Source organism: Gossypium arboreum, chromosome 11 (assembly GCF_025698485.1).
Source record: "Gossypium arboreum isolate Shixiya-1 chromosome 11, ASM2569848v2, whole genome shotgun sequence".
Classification (NCBI taxonomy): Eukaryota; Viridiplantae; Streptophyta; class Magnoliopsida; order Malvales; family Malvaceae; genus Gossypium; species Gossypium arboreum.
The window spans coordinates 15,937,083-15,951,688 of record NC_069080.1 but is presented as its reverse complement, the minus strand read 5'-3'; the positions used below and the strand labels follow the sequence as shown (position 1 = coordinate 15,951,688).

At 33.1% G+C, this 14,606-nt stretch overlaps 1 protein-coding gene across 6 annotated transcripts; it reads left to right on the top strand.

Annotated features, from left to right (window-relative positions):
• The first annotated feature begins 313 nt into the window (after positions 1-313).
• Positions 314-10,745, top strand: LOC108489644 (uncharacterized). Of its 6 annotated transcripts, none has more exons than XM_053021571.1 (19): positions 315-1,377; positions 1,941-2,323; positions 3,138-3,338; positions 3,714-3,797; positions 4,386-4,445; positions 5,004-5,048; positions 5,643-5,842; positions 5,975-6,484; positions 6,679-6,781; positions 6,872-7,051; positions 7,137-7,226; positions 7,326-7,388; positions 7,489-7,563; positions 8,283-8,333; positions 8,671-8,748; positions 9,015-9,149; positions 9,454-9,561; positions 9,654-9,719; positions 10,375-10,745. In XM_053021571.1, the coding sequence occupies exons 2-19, from the start codon at positions 1,967-1,969 to the stop codon at positions 10,444-10,446; spliced, it is 2,478 nt and encodes an 825-aa protein (XP_052877531.1). In that variant the 5' UTR covers positions 315-1,377; positions 1,941-1,966; the 3' UTR covers positions 10,447-10,745. The 6 variants fall into 6 exon arrangements, with proteins under 6 accessions (XP_052877530.1, XP_052877529.1, XP_052877528.1 ...); XM_017794320.2 differs by having other exon boundaries at positions 1,603-2,323; XM_053021570.1 differs by having other exon boundaries at positions 314-1,377; positions 5,643-6,484.
• The last annotated feature ends 3,861 nt before the right edge of the window (positions 10,746-14,606 follow it).

Here is a 14,606-nt window from a genome sequence, read left to right as displayed (position 1 = left end):
TGACTAAGTGTGAGTCTAATAGTTCCTTGAATTTAATTTTACTAAAAGACCCCCCTTTGTCAATTAAGAGGTTTTGTTGACAGATAATATTTTCTCTGCATGAATTTAATTGGTTTTAATGTACTCGCTTAATGATGTTATTTTCTAAAAAAAAATTGACTATTTTGTAAAAAATTAAATTTCGGGGATAAAAATTCTATTGTTTACCCTAAAATAAAACAACAGCCTCATCCTTTCAAACTCTTAAAATTGTGTTAATGAATGGAAAGAAAACTTGATTGATAGATTCGGAAAGAGGAATATAGTGAAACATACAAAGCAGGGCCCAAGATCCAAAGCCACAAGAAGCAATGCCTTCAAAAAACAACTCTTCAAGAGGCAAGCCGTTATCGTTGCAAACATTGACAATAAAAGAGACTTGCGCCCCGGTAACTTTTACACTCAGTTATCAAAATAAAAACAATAACAGCAACTTGCTTTGACAAATCTTCGCTCAGTGCGATGGGTCACCTTCCCTGAAAGGAGCACAGTAATGCATAAACCCACTAATGGAGCCACGGCAGACTCAAGATTTCACCTAATTATTATTATTATTAAATTTAAATTCCAATAACTTTTTTATTTTCTAGCAAAAGAAAAAAAAGTTACACAAGATTCTTTCTCTCTTTATTCATTTTTCCCTCAAAATTTTCCAGACAGAAATGAAGATATTAATTGCGAGATTGGCTCCAAAGCGAAAGATTTGATGATGGAATCAAAAGAGATATCCGAAGAGGGGGACAAAACAACCTCACTAATTTTTCAAACTTTAATTTACTTTTTAGCTTTCAGAATCTTTCTCGTAAAGTTACCCACCTGAAATGAAAAAAAAAGAAACGAAAACACAGTTGTCGAGAAAAATGGACGGCAATGAGCATGTGCGACTTCGGAGGATTTCACTCAAAACTTTTTCATGCTTTAATGCGCGTTTAATTCACGCTCATAAAGGAAAGAGTCAAGAAGTGTATTTCATTTTTCCTGCCCTTTCGTTGTGCCATTGCCTTCGCCATCGCTTAGACGACTCGTCGACTTTCCAATAAAAAAAAGCATCATACTTTGTTGTCAATGGAAGTTATTGCCTCTGCCATTTTGTATATTGCTTATTGTTTACAAGATTATATTTTTTAAAGGGAAGTTAATGCTTGTTGTTTTTATAATTAGGGGAAAAGCGCCTTCGCTTGATCTCCTCTTCTATGTCTAACCTTCCCTTTCTCTCATGTTATATATAACTTTTTTAACCCCCTTCTATTTTTGGCATTTCCCTTCCCCTCTCTCTCGCTTGAAGGAACTAAAACTTCGCTAATCAGACAACTAAAATATTAGTAATAATAAAAGCAAGTAAGGAAACATCTCTCCTGTTTCTCTTCCACTTATGCTTGATGTTATTGCTTATTTATTTCTTGTATCATTTGCATTACCTGGGTTTCAATTCCTTTTATTACATCACCTTTTTTTTTCCCGTTACAAAAGAGTTACTGCTTTGATTCTCTTTCTGAAGAATTTAAATCTGTTGGGAATTTTTAACCGATTGGTTGTCTTTTCTTATCTTTTTTTTTCCCTCAGGGGTTCCTTTTTTTAAATTTTGCATTACAGGGTGTTAGTACTGTAGGAGTCATTACATTTACAGTCAAGGTACTGGTATTCAAACTGTATACTTTGTGTATCAAGGGGCAATTTTTTATTGGATTTTTTGAAGCTTATATTGTGGAAGCTTTCATGGTTTGGGGTTAGTGAGAGAATTTGAGGATTAAGAGCATATAAAAGGGAACCCTTTTCATATCTTTGTGTATTCTGTGATAAGCTTTACTTGAAGAGGATGGTATCTCGTAGATTCTGCAGAATAAATGAAAAAGTTTGAATCTTTTAGTTGGCATGGCTGACAATTTAATTAACAATGTAAGATGAGATAAAAGGAAGTGTTTAGAAAATGGAAACCAAGGAAGAAGCTGAAGGACATGAAGACCAATCACAATCAACAATTTGGGAATTGGACCATGGTTTTGAGGAGGAGGCTGTGAAAGTGGATGGGGGAGTTCAGAATCCCGTGCACTCTGGAAGCACTGCTTCTCCAAGGCTGCTGCCATTGGGGCATAGGCGCACTAAGAGTGAATTCACAACTGCAGGACACAAGCGTACCAATAGTTTCCAGAGATTGAAAACTCAGATGCAGAGGGCTTGGCGATGGGGTGGCAATTCAAGGGATGAAAGATATCGGCCAAGCTTCAATCCTGAGGTTTTGGCAAACCAGAAACGCCAGTGGTACCAACTCCACTCCAAATCTATGGTATTTTAGACCAAACTCATCCACTTCTTTCTTTGCTCATTTCCAGGTTTCCTCTAATCAGTCATTTTGTGTATGCATTTTCTATGGCTGTAAATTCGTTGGATTGATTGTAACCTGTTATTGAAGAATAATTATAACTTGCACCATTACTTACACTAAGGATGAGTCCCCCGTTACTTCCTTTTCTGTTCTTTTGCTTATTATGCTTGTAAAATTTTTGCCATTTTAAAAAAATCTCTTTTACTATTCGTGTCTCTACTGAACTTGTTGTATGCACTAAATACTACTGTAATGCAGATGCTATATTGGATGATAGGATGTGATTTAGGTGGTTTAAGGGCCTATATCTTAATGTCTTCTGTGAGGCATTTAAACTAAAATATACTTGGTTGCTCCTTGTTACTTTTATTCTATGCTTGATGATGATTTGGTTTCAAGGCCAAACATGTAATAATATAGGAAGTCATAACACACGGCTTATGTTATTGGTAAGTGGTCTTATCCCATTTTGTTTCCAGTTTGAGTGTTTTTGGCCTTACATTCAGGTCAGGCTTCGTCATTTATTGCTAATGGCTGCTGTCAAAAAGATCGTATACATTTATGTTTTGCTCTTTTTTTGTGCGAAGTGCTATTTTCTATAATGATATAGTATGTCTTAATGTTGGAAGTCAATTTCATACCTTAAGATAGTCATTCTGACAAAAATCTATTACTGATATGTTGGAGTAAACAGCTAGTGAGTATCAGCTCAATGTGATTCTGATATATTTCTATACCTTTCGGAATTCAGAATTCTAATTCGAGGTTGTTGCAGGATCGTATTAAATATGAGCACCCAAAGTCAATCTTTGAGCACTTCATTATTGTTGGGATTCATCCAGATGCTAGTCTTGGGGAGATGGAAAAAGACTTTGCTAAAAGGAAGAAGTGGGAGATGGAGATGAAAAAATCTGGAATCATAGATCTTAAGATAATACAGCATCATGGACCTCCACTTCCAACATTTGAACCTCAGGTTGACTACATAATGAAATACAACGAGACCCTTTTTATATTTTCAACAATCTGTTACTCTGCTCCTTAATTTCCTTCAAGTTTGCAAGACCTTAGGGAGATCTAGTTTGTCAACTGTGTAACTTAGCAATTTACGTTTCTCGCAAATAAAGGCAGTGCCGTTATAGAAGGAAGAACAATCTGGTTTTTCTTTGTGTGTTTTCTTTTCTTCTTAAATTTCTACTTGCACTCTTTTCAGAGAATGCGTTTGCTTCACTGGAATTCTTTTCGTAAACATGTTATCAATGGGAAATCGTTTTAGAGTAGGCATTTGGATCAAAGATAATATATTTCTTTTCATATGAGCTGACATCATGATTCTTTCTTTTTTTAACAGTTACTTTTCAGATACCCTCCTGGGAAGAGGATACCTATGCGTTTGAAGGACTTAGCCAACTTTTGTTTTCCTGGGGGTGTTAAGGTTTGATCTCATTACTTTTTGGTGATACTCTTGTCTACTAGCTTATCAGTTGTTCAACTTGGTGTGAGCTATATTAAATGATGAGAATTACTAGCTGAGTTGGTTCTAATTTCATGGCCTTTGTTGTATTTGAGTTACAGTAAACCTAATTCAAACTTTATAGCCTTTTTTTGGTTCATATATTGCATATATTAAGTCAGTTCATTATTCAATTATTTAGGTCTCTCCTTTCTTTGTTGCTTTATCGCCTTCTTCTTCATTTTGCCTGTTTTAGGAGGAAAATGATTATTATAGGTCACGTTTGGCCTTTCTATGACATGTTAATTTGTAGTTTATGATTAAAAAGTTGAAACTTGGTCAAACAGGTAAGCATTTCCATGCGATCTATTCGAATTTTCTCCATCTAGTTTTGCCTTACATATAGTAATAGTTACCATATGCCCTGTTGAGCACTTATAAATGTTGTACTCTTCATCTATATGATTTTGATCGTTTCTGGTTAACTTTTGTCAATGTACTACATTTCTTTTCCTTTTTCTTTGTATTAACATTTATGGACTTAGAACACTTATTTTTTCTATGAATTAGGGACGATTGCTGGAAAGAACCCCGTCATTTAGTGATCTAAATGAGCTTCTTTATGGACAGGTATACAGAATTAATTTATCTAAAGGATTCCTATATTATCCTCAGATTGTTGGTTCCATATAACCTTTTTTTTTTTTCTTCTGTATATCAGACTGTTATTTTTTCTTAATGGGGATTTCTTCTTGTACTGTATTACACAATGACTTGCCCATTCTCAAGTGAAGAAAACATGGCAGAGAAAAGAAGATAAAACGATTTTCCTTTATTCAGTTATAATATCTATTTTCTATCACTAATATCCAAACCATGCCATGTGCCTCTATTTTATCTTTTTCAATTAACTCATTCTTCTCATTTTCCTAAGTCCAAAAAGTGATTATCCAACTGTACATTTTTAGGGTTAACCAACTCAAAACCTTTTTAGGGTTAAGCCAGTAAACACTAATATTTTGTTTTGAAAGATATGCCAAGCATCTTTAGTCGTATATATGGAATTCATTCTGAATAGTTTTCCTTCAGTAAAAAATATAATAAGTTTTAAGTAATGAACTTTTCTCACTTGTCCGTTCTATTGACCTGAAGAGAAAAGTAACATTTTTATTTGTACATTCTCCGCAGGAGCATTTGGCCACAGACGATTTAGCATTTATTTTTTCACTTAAGGTACGTTTCATATTTGTTCCATGAGCAATGTTGTTGCATCCTTAAAATTCTTCCATGGATTTTATTGTGTTCAAATGGATCCCTTTATGGTACATTGACTTATAACATGTGATGGTATATAATTAATAGAGTTAGCTTTTCTTTACTTTTATATTCTCTATCTGTGTATTTTTGTCATTCTAATGGATGCAATAGAGAAAAGGAGAGATGAATTTTTGGGGCAGTACCATGCACCATGTTAATACTTAATTCCATATTGAAGCTACTATTGATAAGAATAGTGTTAGGTGTGTGAGAAGTAAAGAGGCAAGCTTGATTGATGCATCACTGCTGTAGCTGGGAATGGATAAAGGACTCTAGCAATTCATTTTTTCCAATATAATGGCCAAAACTTGTTTGACATTACTTTCATTTCTGCTCAATCATTCTGTCCTCTGTTTTAAGTGTGTATTACTGTAAAAATGACCATGGAATCCCAAATGGAACAAGAACCTGTCCGTTTTGTTTCATGTCCTTGCACTTCTTGTACAATAAGATTTATGTGAGAAACAAGGAAATGATGGGTTGTGAAACATTTTATAATCCCTTGATCAGGTGGCAGGCAATGTTACGGTTTATGGTGTTTGCTTACATATACCGGAACTTGTTCAGAGGCAGCCTGGTATTTTAGATGGTACATCGCCTATTCCAACGTCAACTGGAGCATGCAGCCAGCTTATGGTATCTGCACCTCGTTGCTATTGTTTGCTAACTAGAGTGCCTTTCTTTGAGTTACACTATGAGATGTTGAACAGGTTAAAGTTGATTCCTCTCCCTCATGACCCCTGGAATTCTTTGTCTTTGAAATTTGAGGTAGATGTTAAACGTAATTATAAAGCTGTTGATGCCCTCATTCTCAATGTCTCTTTTTTTTTACTTGCATGCAGTATCATTGCACAGGAGCGCCTGAATCGAATAACAGAATTTGTTAATGAAATGTCTTTGTCTCTCAATGATTATGCGCCATCTGTCACCAAACTAGATGAACAAATGAATGATAATACTGAGTCTCTAGATGGGGAGTATGTTAATGATTGGATGGCTTCTGCAATATCTGTTAACAATGCCTTAACTCATAGTCCCATTGCTGCTGAAATTATTGCCGATGATGAGGTTTCATCTGTTTCACTAAAGATAAGTTCACCGATGTCACCTGAAAGTGTAGCAGCAAGTGAGGCTTCAGATTTGGGTCACCTTAGCGAAATAGAAAAGGATGGTAGAAAAAATGTGCTATACTTTGACGATAATATATCTGAAACCTCAGAATATCGCTCCGATGCTTTGGAAAGAATTAATGGGAACTATGAAAATGGACAAGCTTCTCCTGAGATTGGAACATTTGTTGGCATGAGAAGCCGTACTATGGACAGAATGGGAAGTTCTCAATCCCTATTCAGGTGGTAAATTTTGATTAAATTGATTATTAGGTTTGTATTAGAATAAATAGAAAAGAAATCTGTTGTCATAACTAGATGAGACTCTCATATGATAAAGTGCTCTATGATATCTGCCTGCTGGCATCTTTATTTTAGTTTCTTGTGGGTTTTTTCCCAGCCATTTTTTTTTTCAAATATAATGTTATCTTTGGCAGTCCAACTAGAAGCCTGGCATTAGAGGATGATGACGAGGATGATGACCTTTTCTCGAATCCTGAGAGAGATTTTAGAGATGACTTCATATTGGAGTGGGCTAGGGTTAATTTTCTATTTGTTTCTGGTTTTCTCACATATCATTGGTATAGTTGGATTCCCATTTGATGTTTGCTTATCTGATTTATTTGATAGGAAAACAAAAACGATATTCTACAGATCGTTTGTGCTTATCATGCTTTACCTATTCCGCCACAAGGGAAAGAAATACTTTTTCAGCCTCTTGAGCATTTACAGGCTATTGAATATGTGAGACCTCCAGTTTCTGCCTTTGGACTGGATAAAAGCTATTTATCTTCGTTTGAACCGTCTGAGGTATTTCCTTATTTTAATATTTTTTTTAATAAATGCTCCTTTGTAACACATACATTCACTTAGATGTGGCTCAACTTGGTGAAAGGTTGATGCAAAGTTGGCAGCTGCTGAGGAAGCTTTTGCACTTTCTGTATGGACAACGGCAACAATTTGTCGAGTTCTTTCTCTTGATAGTGTAATGTTCTATGTTGCAAACCTCTTCACTTCACTTCACCTCACCTGACTTCAATTTATTTTTGGTAGATATGTTTTCACCTTTTGATCATTCTTCCAGATTTTGGCAGTGCTTGCTGGAGTATTACTGGAAAAACAGGTTGTTGTAATTTCCCCAAATCTGGTAAGATCATATTCTTGTTCCTATATGTTTCATCCTTAGTTGCTTTTATGGCCGACTATAAACTATATCCTTTTTTTGACACTAATTTGTATCAATGCAGGGTGTCTTATCGGCTGTGGTGTTATCTATAGTTCCTTTGATTCGTCCGTTTCAGTGGCAGAGTTTATTTCTTCCAGTAATCTCCGTTACTTCTATTGCTGCTGCTCTTTCTGAAATTCTAGTTGGCAGATATCTTTCTGGATGTAGCTCAAATCTTCATATTACCAATAAGCTGTAGTAGATCGTTTCTTTGAATATTCTTAAGTACGCCATCAAGCAGAAAGACATGAAGTGTTAACAGTCAAAGTCTACAATGAAAATGGTGAAACCAATAGAGATACGCAGTGCAATTTAAAAAATATGGCTTCTAGAGTTGAAATGTATGAACAGCTAAAATGTTATCCGTGTCCCAGGTTTAGTCTTAATGCCCCTTAATGATGATCTCCGGCATGAAGTTCTTGCCTAAATGCCTCGTTAATGCAATAATAAAATGCAGAAATGTTATATATGTTTGCAGCCTTTGCTGCAGCACATTGCTATTTGTAAGTGAAGGAATAAATATACATAAAGACATATCAATATACATTTTTACGGAAACTGTTATTCCCTCATCGTATATGGTGATAACACAATATAAGTCATATGAAGGTGATGTAACCTGTTAATATCGATCCTTTCCTCTTTGGATAAAGTGTTTTTCTTCACTCTTTCTTGTGAGTGAAATGGGAAAAAGATGGGAGTTCAAGTAGTTTTGCTTACTGGCATATTCCATTTCAGATGTTTTAGTTAAAGATTGTATTTAGTAATTCTTCTGGATATCATATTTCTAACTTTCTGAACTCTATTTGCATTCAGGTGCTGCCGATGAGGATGCTTGATTTTCTTGATGCGCCGGTTCCTTTTCTTGTGAGTTGTAGTGTTTTTCTGGATGTTAGTTTAAAAATAAAAAAAGAGAGAAGAAAAGATACTATGATTCATGAAATTCTAAGCCGACGTTTGACATTAAATTGTAAGAGAAGAGTTTTAACCTGCCTAAGAAAGACAAAAATCATTTTTCTTTTGTATACGTGATTGATCTTGCTTATCTCAAAACAGAAAAGGATTCTTTGTGGCTTTTGTAAGCAGGTTAAAGCTCAGAATGAACATACAAACCATTATATGCAAAAATTGTGTTATAGTAGCATATGTTTAGTAGAAGTTATGGAATGCCCTGATTTAGCTTTTTGTTTCTTTCATTTTATAGGTTGGCGTACAACATAAACCCAACGAATTGAAAATGAAAGCATCTAATCTTGTTCAAGTTAATTTGCTCAAAAACCAGGTATTTATGGTTTCTAGACATAGTTTTGCATGTTTGGTTCCAAGATCCATAGTTCTACTGTAGAACTGCTGTAAAATTTTATGGGGTATACTTACAATGTTTGATGGACTGTAATTCAGCTCCTTACAAGTGTCTCTTGTTTCTTTCCATATGCTCTCCTAACTCTCGAACAATTTGTACAGAAATTTGATAATCTATTAGGATTGCTCAAAGTATTTCACCCTAACTCGGAGTATTCTTAGTTGTTCCTTTTAACTGTTATTCAGGTGAAAATGTGTTACTTGCCTACACTTCCTCGACATAAAGAGCTTGTAACGGAACTAAGGTCAATACATTCCAGACTGTCATATGAAGGTTCAATTGCTAACAAACATCCTACATATAGGTGCAATGAAGTGCAGGTGTTTACCAATCACTATAAAAAATGCTTAATGTATCTTTTTCCATGACCCATTGTTTTACTAGGAGGATGTCAATATTTTAACAAAAGATCTTTCTACTTAGTTCAGATTAATTAATGGTTAAGTTGAGTCATTTTTAAAATTTTGTTCTAGTAGTTATTGGAATAAACTCGAGAGATTTTAGCATCTAACTTTTTTTTTTTTTTCTGAATATTTTGCTTTTTACTCACCTTTAGCATCCTTTTATCGATACTTCTTATTTTTCATATTTTGACTGCAACTAATATCAGTTTTACCGGTTCAGGCTGAAGCTGCAACGCAATTTTTGACAGTCATGCGACAGTACCTCGAGTCACTTTGTGCAAATCTGAGATCTCATACAATTACTAGTGTACAATCAAACCATGACAGGGTTGGCAGTTTGGCTCATATAATTTATGTTGTTCCTCGGTTTCTTTCTGAACCATTCTCATCATCTTTTTTATGTGTTTGATTAACTTCCAGGTTTCTTTACTACTTAAAGATAGCTTTATTGACTCTTTTCCTAGTAAGGAGCAGGCGTTTATTAAGGTAACTTCAGTTCTCTATTTTGATGGCTGAACATCTTTTAGTTTAAACTCGATCCAAACCTATCATTGCTGCTTGAAAAACACACAACACATCCAGATCTATGTTAAAGTGCAATTTATCCCCTTGTTGATCAAATAGATAGAATAACTCAACCATCAACACACATTTAAATAGGATGAGGTTCAATTACAGTAATCCTGGTACATGCTTATTTAACAGACCGCGTGCTATTGCTTTATCATTGGTATCAATCATGTTTGCTACATTTTACCATGTTAATAACGCATGATGCTTGAACTACGAAGTCCACCATTCGTCTAGCTAAAACACCGACTGATGTTCTTATGTAAAAAAGCCATAGAAGCAAGTATTGGGTTGTTCTTTGATGATCAGGAGCAAAACCTTCCCGAGCCCTGTAAATACTCTGCATCTCCGAGTTCTTCCCTTGCACAAGTAAGATAAAAAGGGAAAGAAAATTGTATATTTTAAAATATGTCGAACCATAAGTTACAAATTTGTAGCACTAGATCTTATGTAACACATGTAACATGAAGTTTGAAGGATATCATATATTCTTATGTTTCAAATGATTGGTTAAGCATGGTAATTTCCGAGCTTCAACTGCTTACTCATTGCTGTTGTTTTTTGTTTGCAGCTGTTTGTAGACACACAACTATTCAGCGTTCTATCAGACTCTAGATTGTCAAGCTTCGAAAATGAGCACTAACATAATCTGATTAACAGGTACATAGCATCAGGATAAGCTTCCTAGATGCAAAACTCCATCAGATATAAAGTACTGTATAGCCTTGAAGAGTGATGGCCCTCTGAAACACCATCAGTTGCGACCCTAAGCCCTCATCGAATTATAGAGGGTGCAGTGCTGTAAAAACGTGTACACGCTTGGCAGCGAAAGGTTGCTAAAATGCTTAGGAACTCAAACTTCGTCCTTGCTTGCAGATCCTTGTAAATGTCAATAGTTTAATTGAACAGTTCATACTTTATAGAGCAACTCTTATTGAATGATCAGTATCTTTTGCTTTGCATGACGATGAATGTTACAGCACCGAGTCACACACTGTCGATATCCTACTGTTTTGCTGGACATCGTTAATCTGAGTCCGAAAAACATAACATCTTATAAAATGCTGAGGTTTTAGCGAGTGGACCTCAACCATGATGTTGCACGTCAATAGGAGCTTAAGACGGCATTTAAAAAGAAAAGGGTCCTTAATTCTGTTTCTCTTTTATCATTTGCATCGCTCTATATCTACGATGGACGCAAAGGGAATCACTATCAGCAAATTCATAACCTAGAAATTTCCTTTATTACATCATATCCAGGAAACCTTGCCTAGTGAAGAGGAGTCATTACAAAAACACATGAAAGAGCCATGCATGTAATAACAGTCCAAAATTCTGGCCTAAAACTGAAAAGTGGGGGCAGCTTTCATAGCCTGGTTGATGGCTACTGTACTTTAACATGTCCAAGAACTGGACAGACTTGTTTGGTATCAGCTTGGGATGATGTGAAATTCACGGGGGTGAAATTGAACGGTGTAGAATGAACTATTGAGGCAAGTGTTAATTAATTCAACTTATGTTTTTGTGGTTTAGTGTGATGTGACCTTTCTGAAAACAATGTTAAAGATGCCCCCATAATTCCAAATTTATATGGTCCCAAAAATGCAATTTCAAAATTTAATCTAACAGTCAATTTTGGATGGTGAAATGATTTGGTGGATGCTCATTGCTGGAGCCTTCTTTTTTCTAAATGTTGTGGTGAAGGGTAGAGGCTCTAGACTTCTAGTGATATTTTACGGAGAATATTCAATCAACAATGCTCCATTTTGGAAAACAATGCAGGGATAATATATATATAAATAATATTTTAGATTAATAAAATATATACATAATAAATATATTTATATTGATAAATTTTAATCATTTATTTTAGTTTACGATACATAAATCTTAATATTTTATGAATAAAAAAAAAGTATTTATCTTTAAAACTAAAAATTAATTCCCATTGAAACATCGAGGCCTCTTTATTTTTATTCACACTAATAATATTATCTTTAAGATTCGAATCTATGTTCTTTTAGGGTACGATGTATCTTACTATTACACCCAAAACATATTAAAATCTCTTTATTAATACGGATTAAGGTTCAAATATTAATGTTTTGTTTTTTAAGTATTTCCATTTAATGATTTTATATAGATTATTAAAAGTCATAAATGTTATTATAATAATATTTGTTATTTTATTAAATAATCCCATATTAGATTAAAGTATAAATACAATATTACCGAGAAATTAATAAAAATATATTTATGAAAAATGATAACTTGAGGCTTTAATAATTGTGGTGTTTAAGTTCAAATCTCATAATTTGTAAATTCATTTTGGGTAGAAATAATAACTGCATGACTGGCAAATATGAAGATCCTGAGTTTTGAATACTCCAAATATTTTTTGGTAAAATTTAAATACGTAGGATCTGTTTGTTTTAATGTAAAAGTTTTTATAGAAAATATTTTAAATTTTTTCCGATAATTTTTTCATGTAAAATAGGATGATCAACGTAAAAAGTTTTTCAATAAATGTAAAATTATCCTTTTATTCTCGTAAAATATCTTGCCAAATTTTTTTTGTAAGACTTTTTCTAAACTGATAAGACTTTATTCACTGTAACACCCCATACCCAAACCGAACATTGAGTCAACGTATCGGGATGCTACATTCTCTACTATATATTCTTCACTTATCAAATATTTTCTTATAAACTTTCATTATTTTTCAATTTAGTTCCTTTTTGTCATAAAAGTTCAATATTCACTAATTAATCATATTAAATCAATTTTCTTTCTTGTTACACTTTAATCACATAATTTATCTCAATATCTTGTTTCACATATCAAATTTCTATGTATTTCACTTCTATTATTTCATCCACATATTTTTTCAAGTTTAACAATTTAGTCCTTGTCATTATAAAATTCCATATTTTTCCACAATTTCACTTTTACAATACTTTATTTTTATGCTCCATATTTCATATTCCATCATCTCATAACACATTCATTAAACTTTTACCATAATTTCCTTATTCACACGTTAAATTGTTTCACACTTAAACTTTTGTACATTTATCAATTTAGTCCCTATTGCCATGTAATTTATTTTTCACCATATAAGCACTTTAATAAAAAATTCATTATAATATCTTATTTCACATAACAAATTTTCATGCATATTATTTCTCTTGTTTCAATTATAAAATTTACAAAGTTTACAATTTAATCATTAACATCAAGAAGATTAATTATTTATTATGATTTCACCTTAACATCACTTTGTAATCAATTCACTACTTATCATAAATCTCATATGTATGTTTGTTTCATTGAAAACAACTTTTATAAAATATTTTTAAGAAATCACAAATAATGTAAAATATTTTACATGATTCATCCAAACACTAAAAATATTAACTTTTTTAAAAAAATAAATTATTTTTCAGAAACTATTTTTTGAGAACTATTTTCAGTAAAATAAACGAAACCTCAAATTTGAGAGACATAAAATACAATTATTTAGATGGATGAATATTACTCGGAAGTTGATGAAAGCGAAGTTAATCATATATGGTAAGAAAGATAAAAGCTTTCAAAAAACGTAGAAAGTGGTGGTGGCAAAGTGGCAAAAATAAATGCCTTTTAAAGCGTGGAGCTTTGCTATAACTTTTTGTAGGGAAAAAAAATCATAACAGCACGTGTAAGAGGCAGTTGGCATAGAATATGATGGAGAAGAGTGAGATTGTGTAGGGAGTATGTAAAACGTGACAGAAAGGAAAAGCGAATCAAATTAATTTGTTCATCGAAAATAAGGTTCGGCTTCGGCAGTGCATTATATGGAAACAGCCTGTAAAAATGTAAGTGTCCACCGATTAATCAATGCAATTAAAATCGCGGCTTCAAGTTGAAGATAAGGAGGGACGTCGTCCTTCATTCATTTTTTGGAACTTTAAACACCCAGAATGCACGTGATCAACAACCGTTCAAAGAGTTGGAGCGAATCCACCTACTCTCCATCTCTCTAAATTCTGACCATTTTTTCGATAAATATTTTTTAAGAATAAATATTAAAACTATAAGTGAATTTTGATTTAATATGTAAAATTATACATGATTTAAGATCCCAAATGGCTCGTTTCTTTCCTCATCAAATTGGAGTCTAGTCTTGTGATCACCATTTTAGTATTATGTCATGACGAAGTCTTTTAATAACAATAGTGGTCGGCTTTCATTACCACTATAGCTTTTAAAGAAAGGAGAATGGATTGAAAACCATCATTTTCAAAAAAGAAAACGAAGTGAATTGAAACTGGAACTAAAAAGTACAGAAAGATCAAAGAAAACCATTGAAGAGACCATGGCCAACAATCGACAAAACCAAGTTTTAGTTTGTAAAAAGTTGATTAGGATTTTAGAAAGAAAAAAAAAAGCTTGTTTTTCTTTGTTTTTGCTAATGTATGAAAAAATTGCTAACATTTATTTTTGGATTTAAATTTGAATTCTTTTTCCAAAATAATATGAAAAAAAATATTATTTAGAGGAATCATATAAAAAAAAATTAATTATCAGAATAATATGGATTGTGCATGGAAATCTCAAATGGAGTGACTATGAGACAATGATTGTGTATGAAATCCCAAATAGACATGCTGAAATCCCAATTTATTTTGGGTTCTCGATTACTTATCATGTTAGAATTTTGATTTTTTATTTTTAAAATCATTTTTTAATTTTAAAGAGTATTTTTATAATTTTATTTAAAAATATGGATTTTTAATATATATATATATATAGTTTTAAAAG

Bases quoted from the DNA above. Each gene is read 5' to 3' on its own strand.
- LOC108489644 (XM_053021570.1), top strand. From the start codon at position 1,967: ATGGAAACCAAGGAAGAAGCTGAAGGACATGAAGACCAATCACAATCA. The intron at 3,798-4,385 runs GTTTGATCTCAT...TCTATGAATTAG, and splicing joins GTTTTCCTGGGGGTGTTAAG to GGACGATTGCTGGAAAGAAC. The intron at 6,782-6,871 runs GTTAATTTTCTA...TTTATTTGATAG, and splicing joins TCATATTGGAGTGGGCTAGG to GAAAACAAAAACGATATTCT.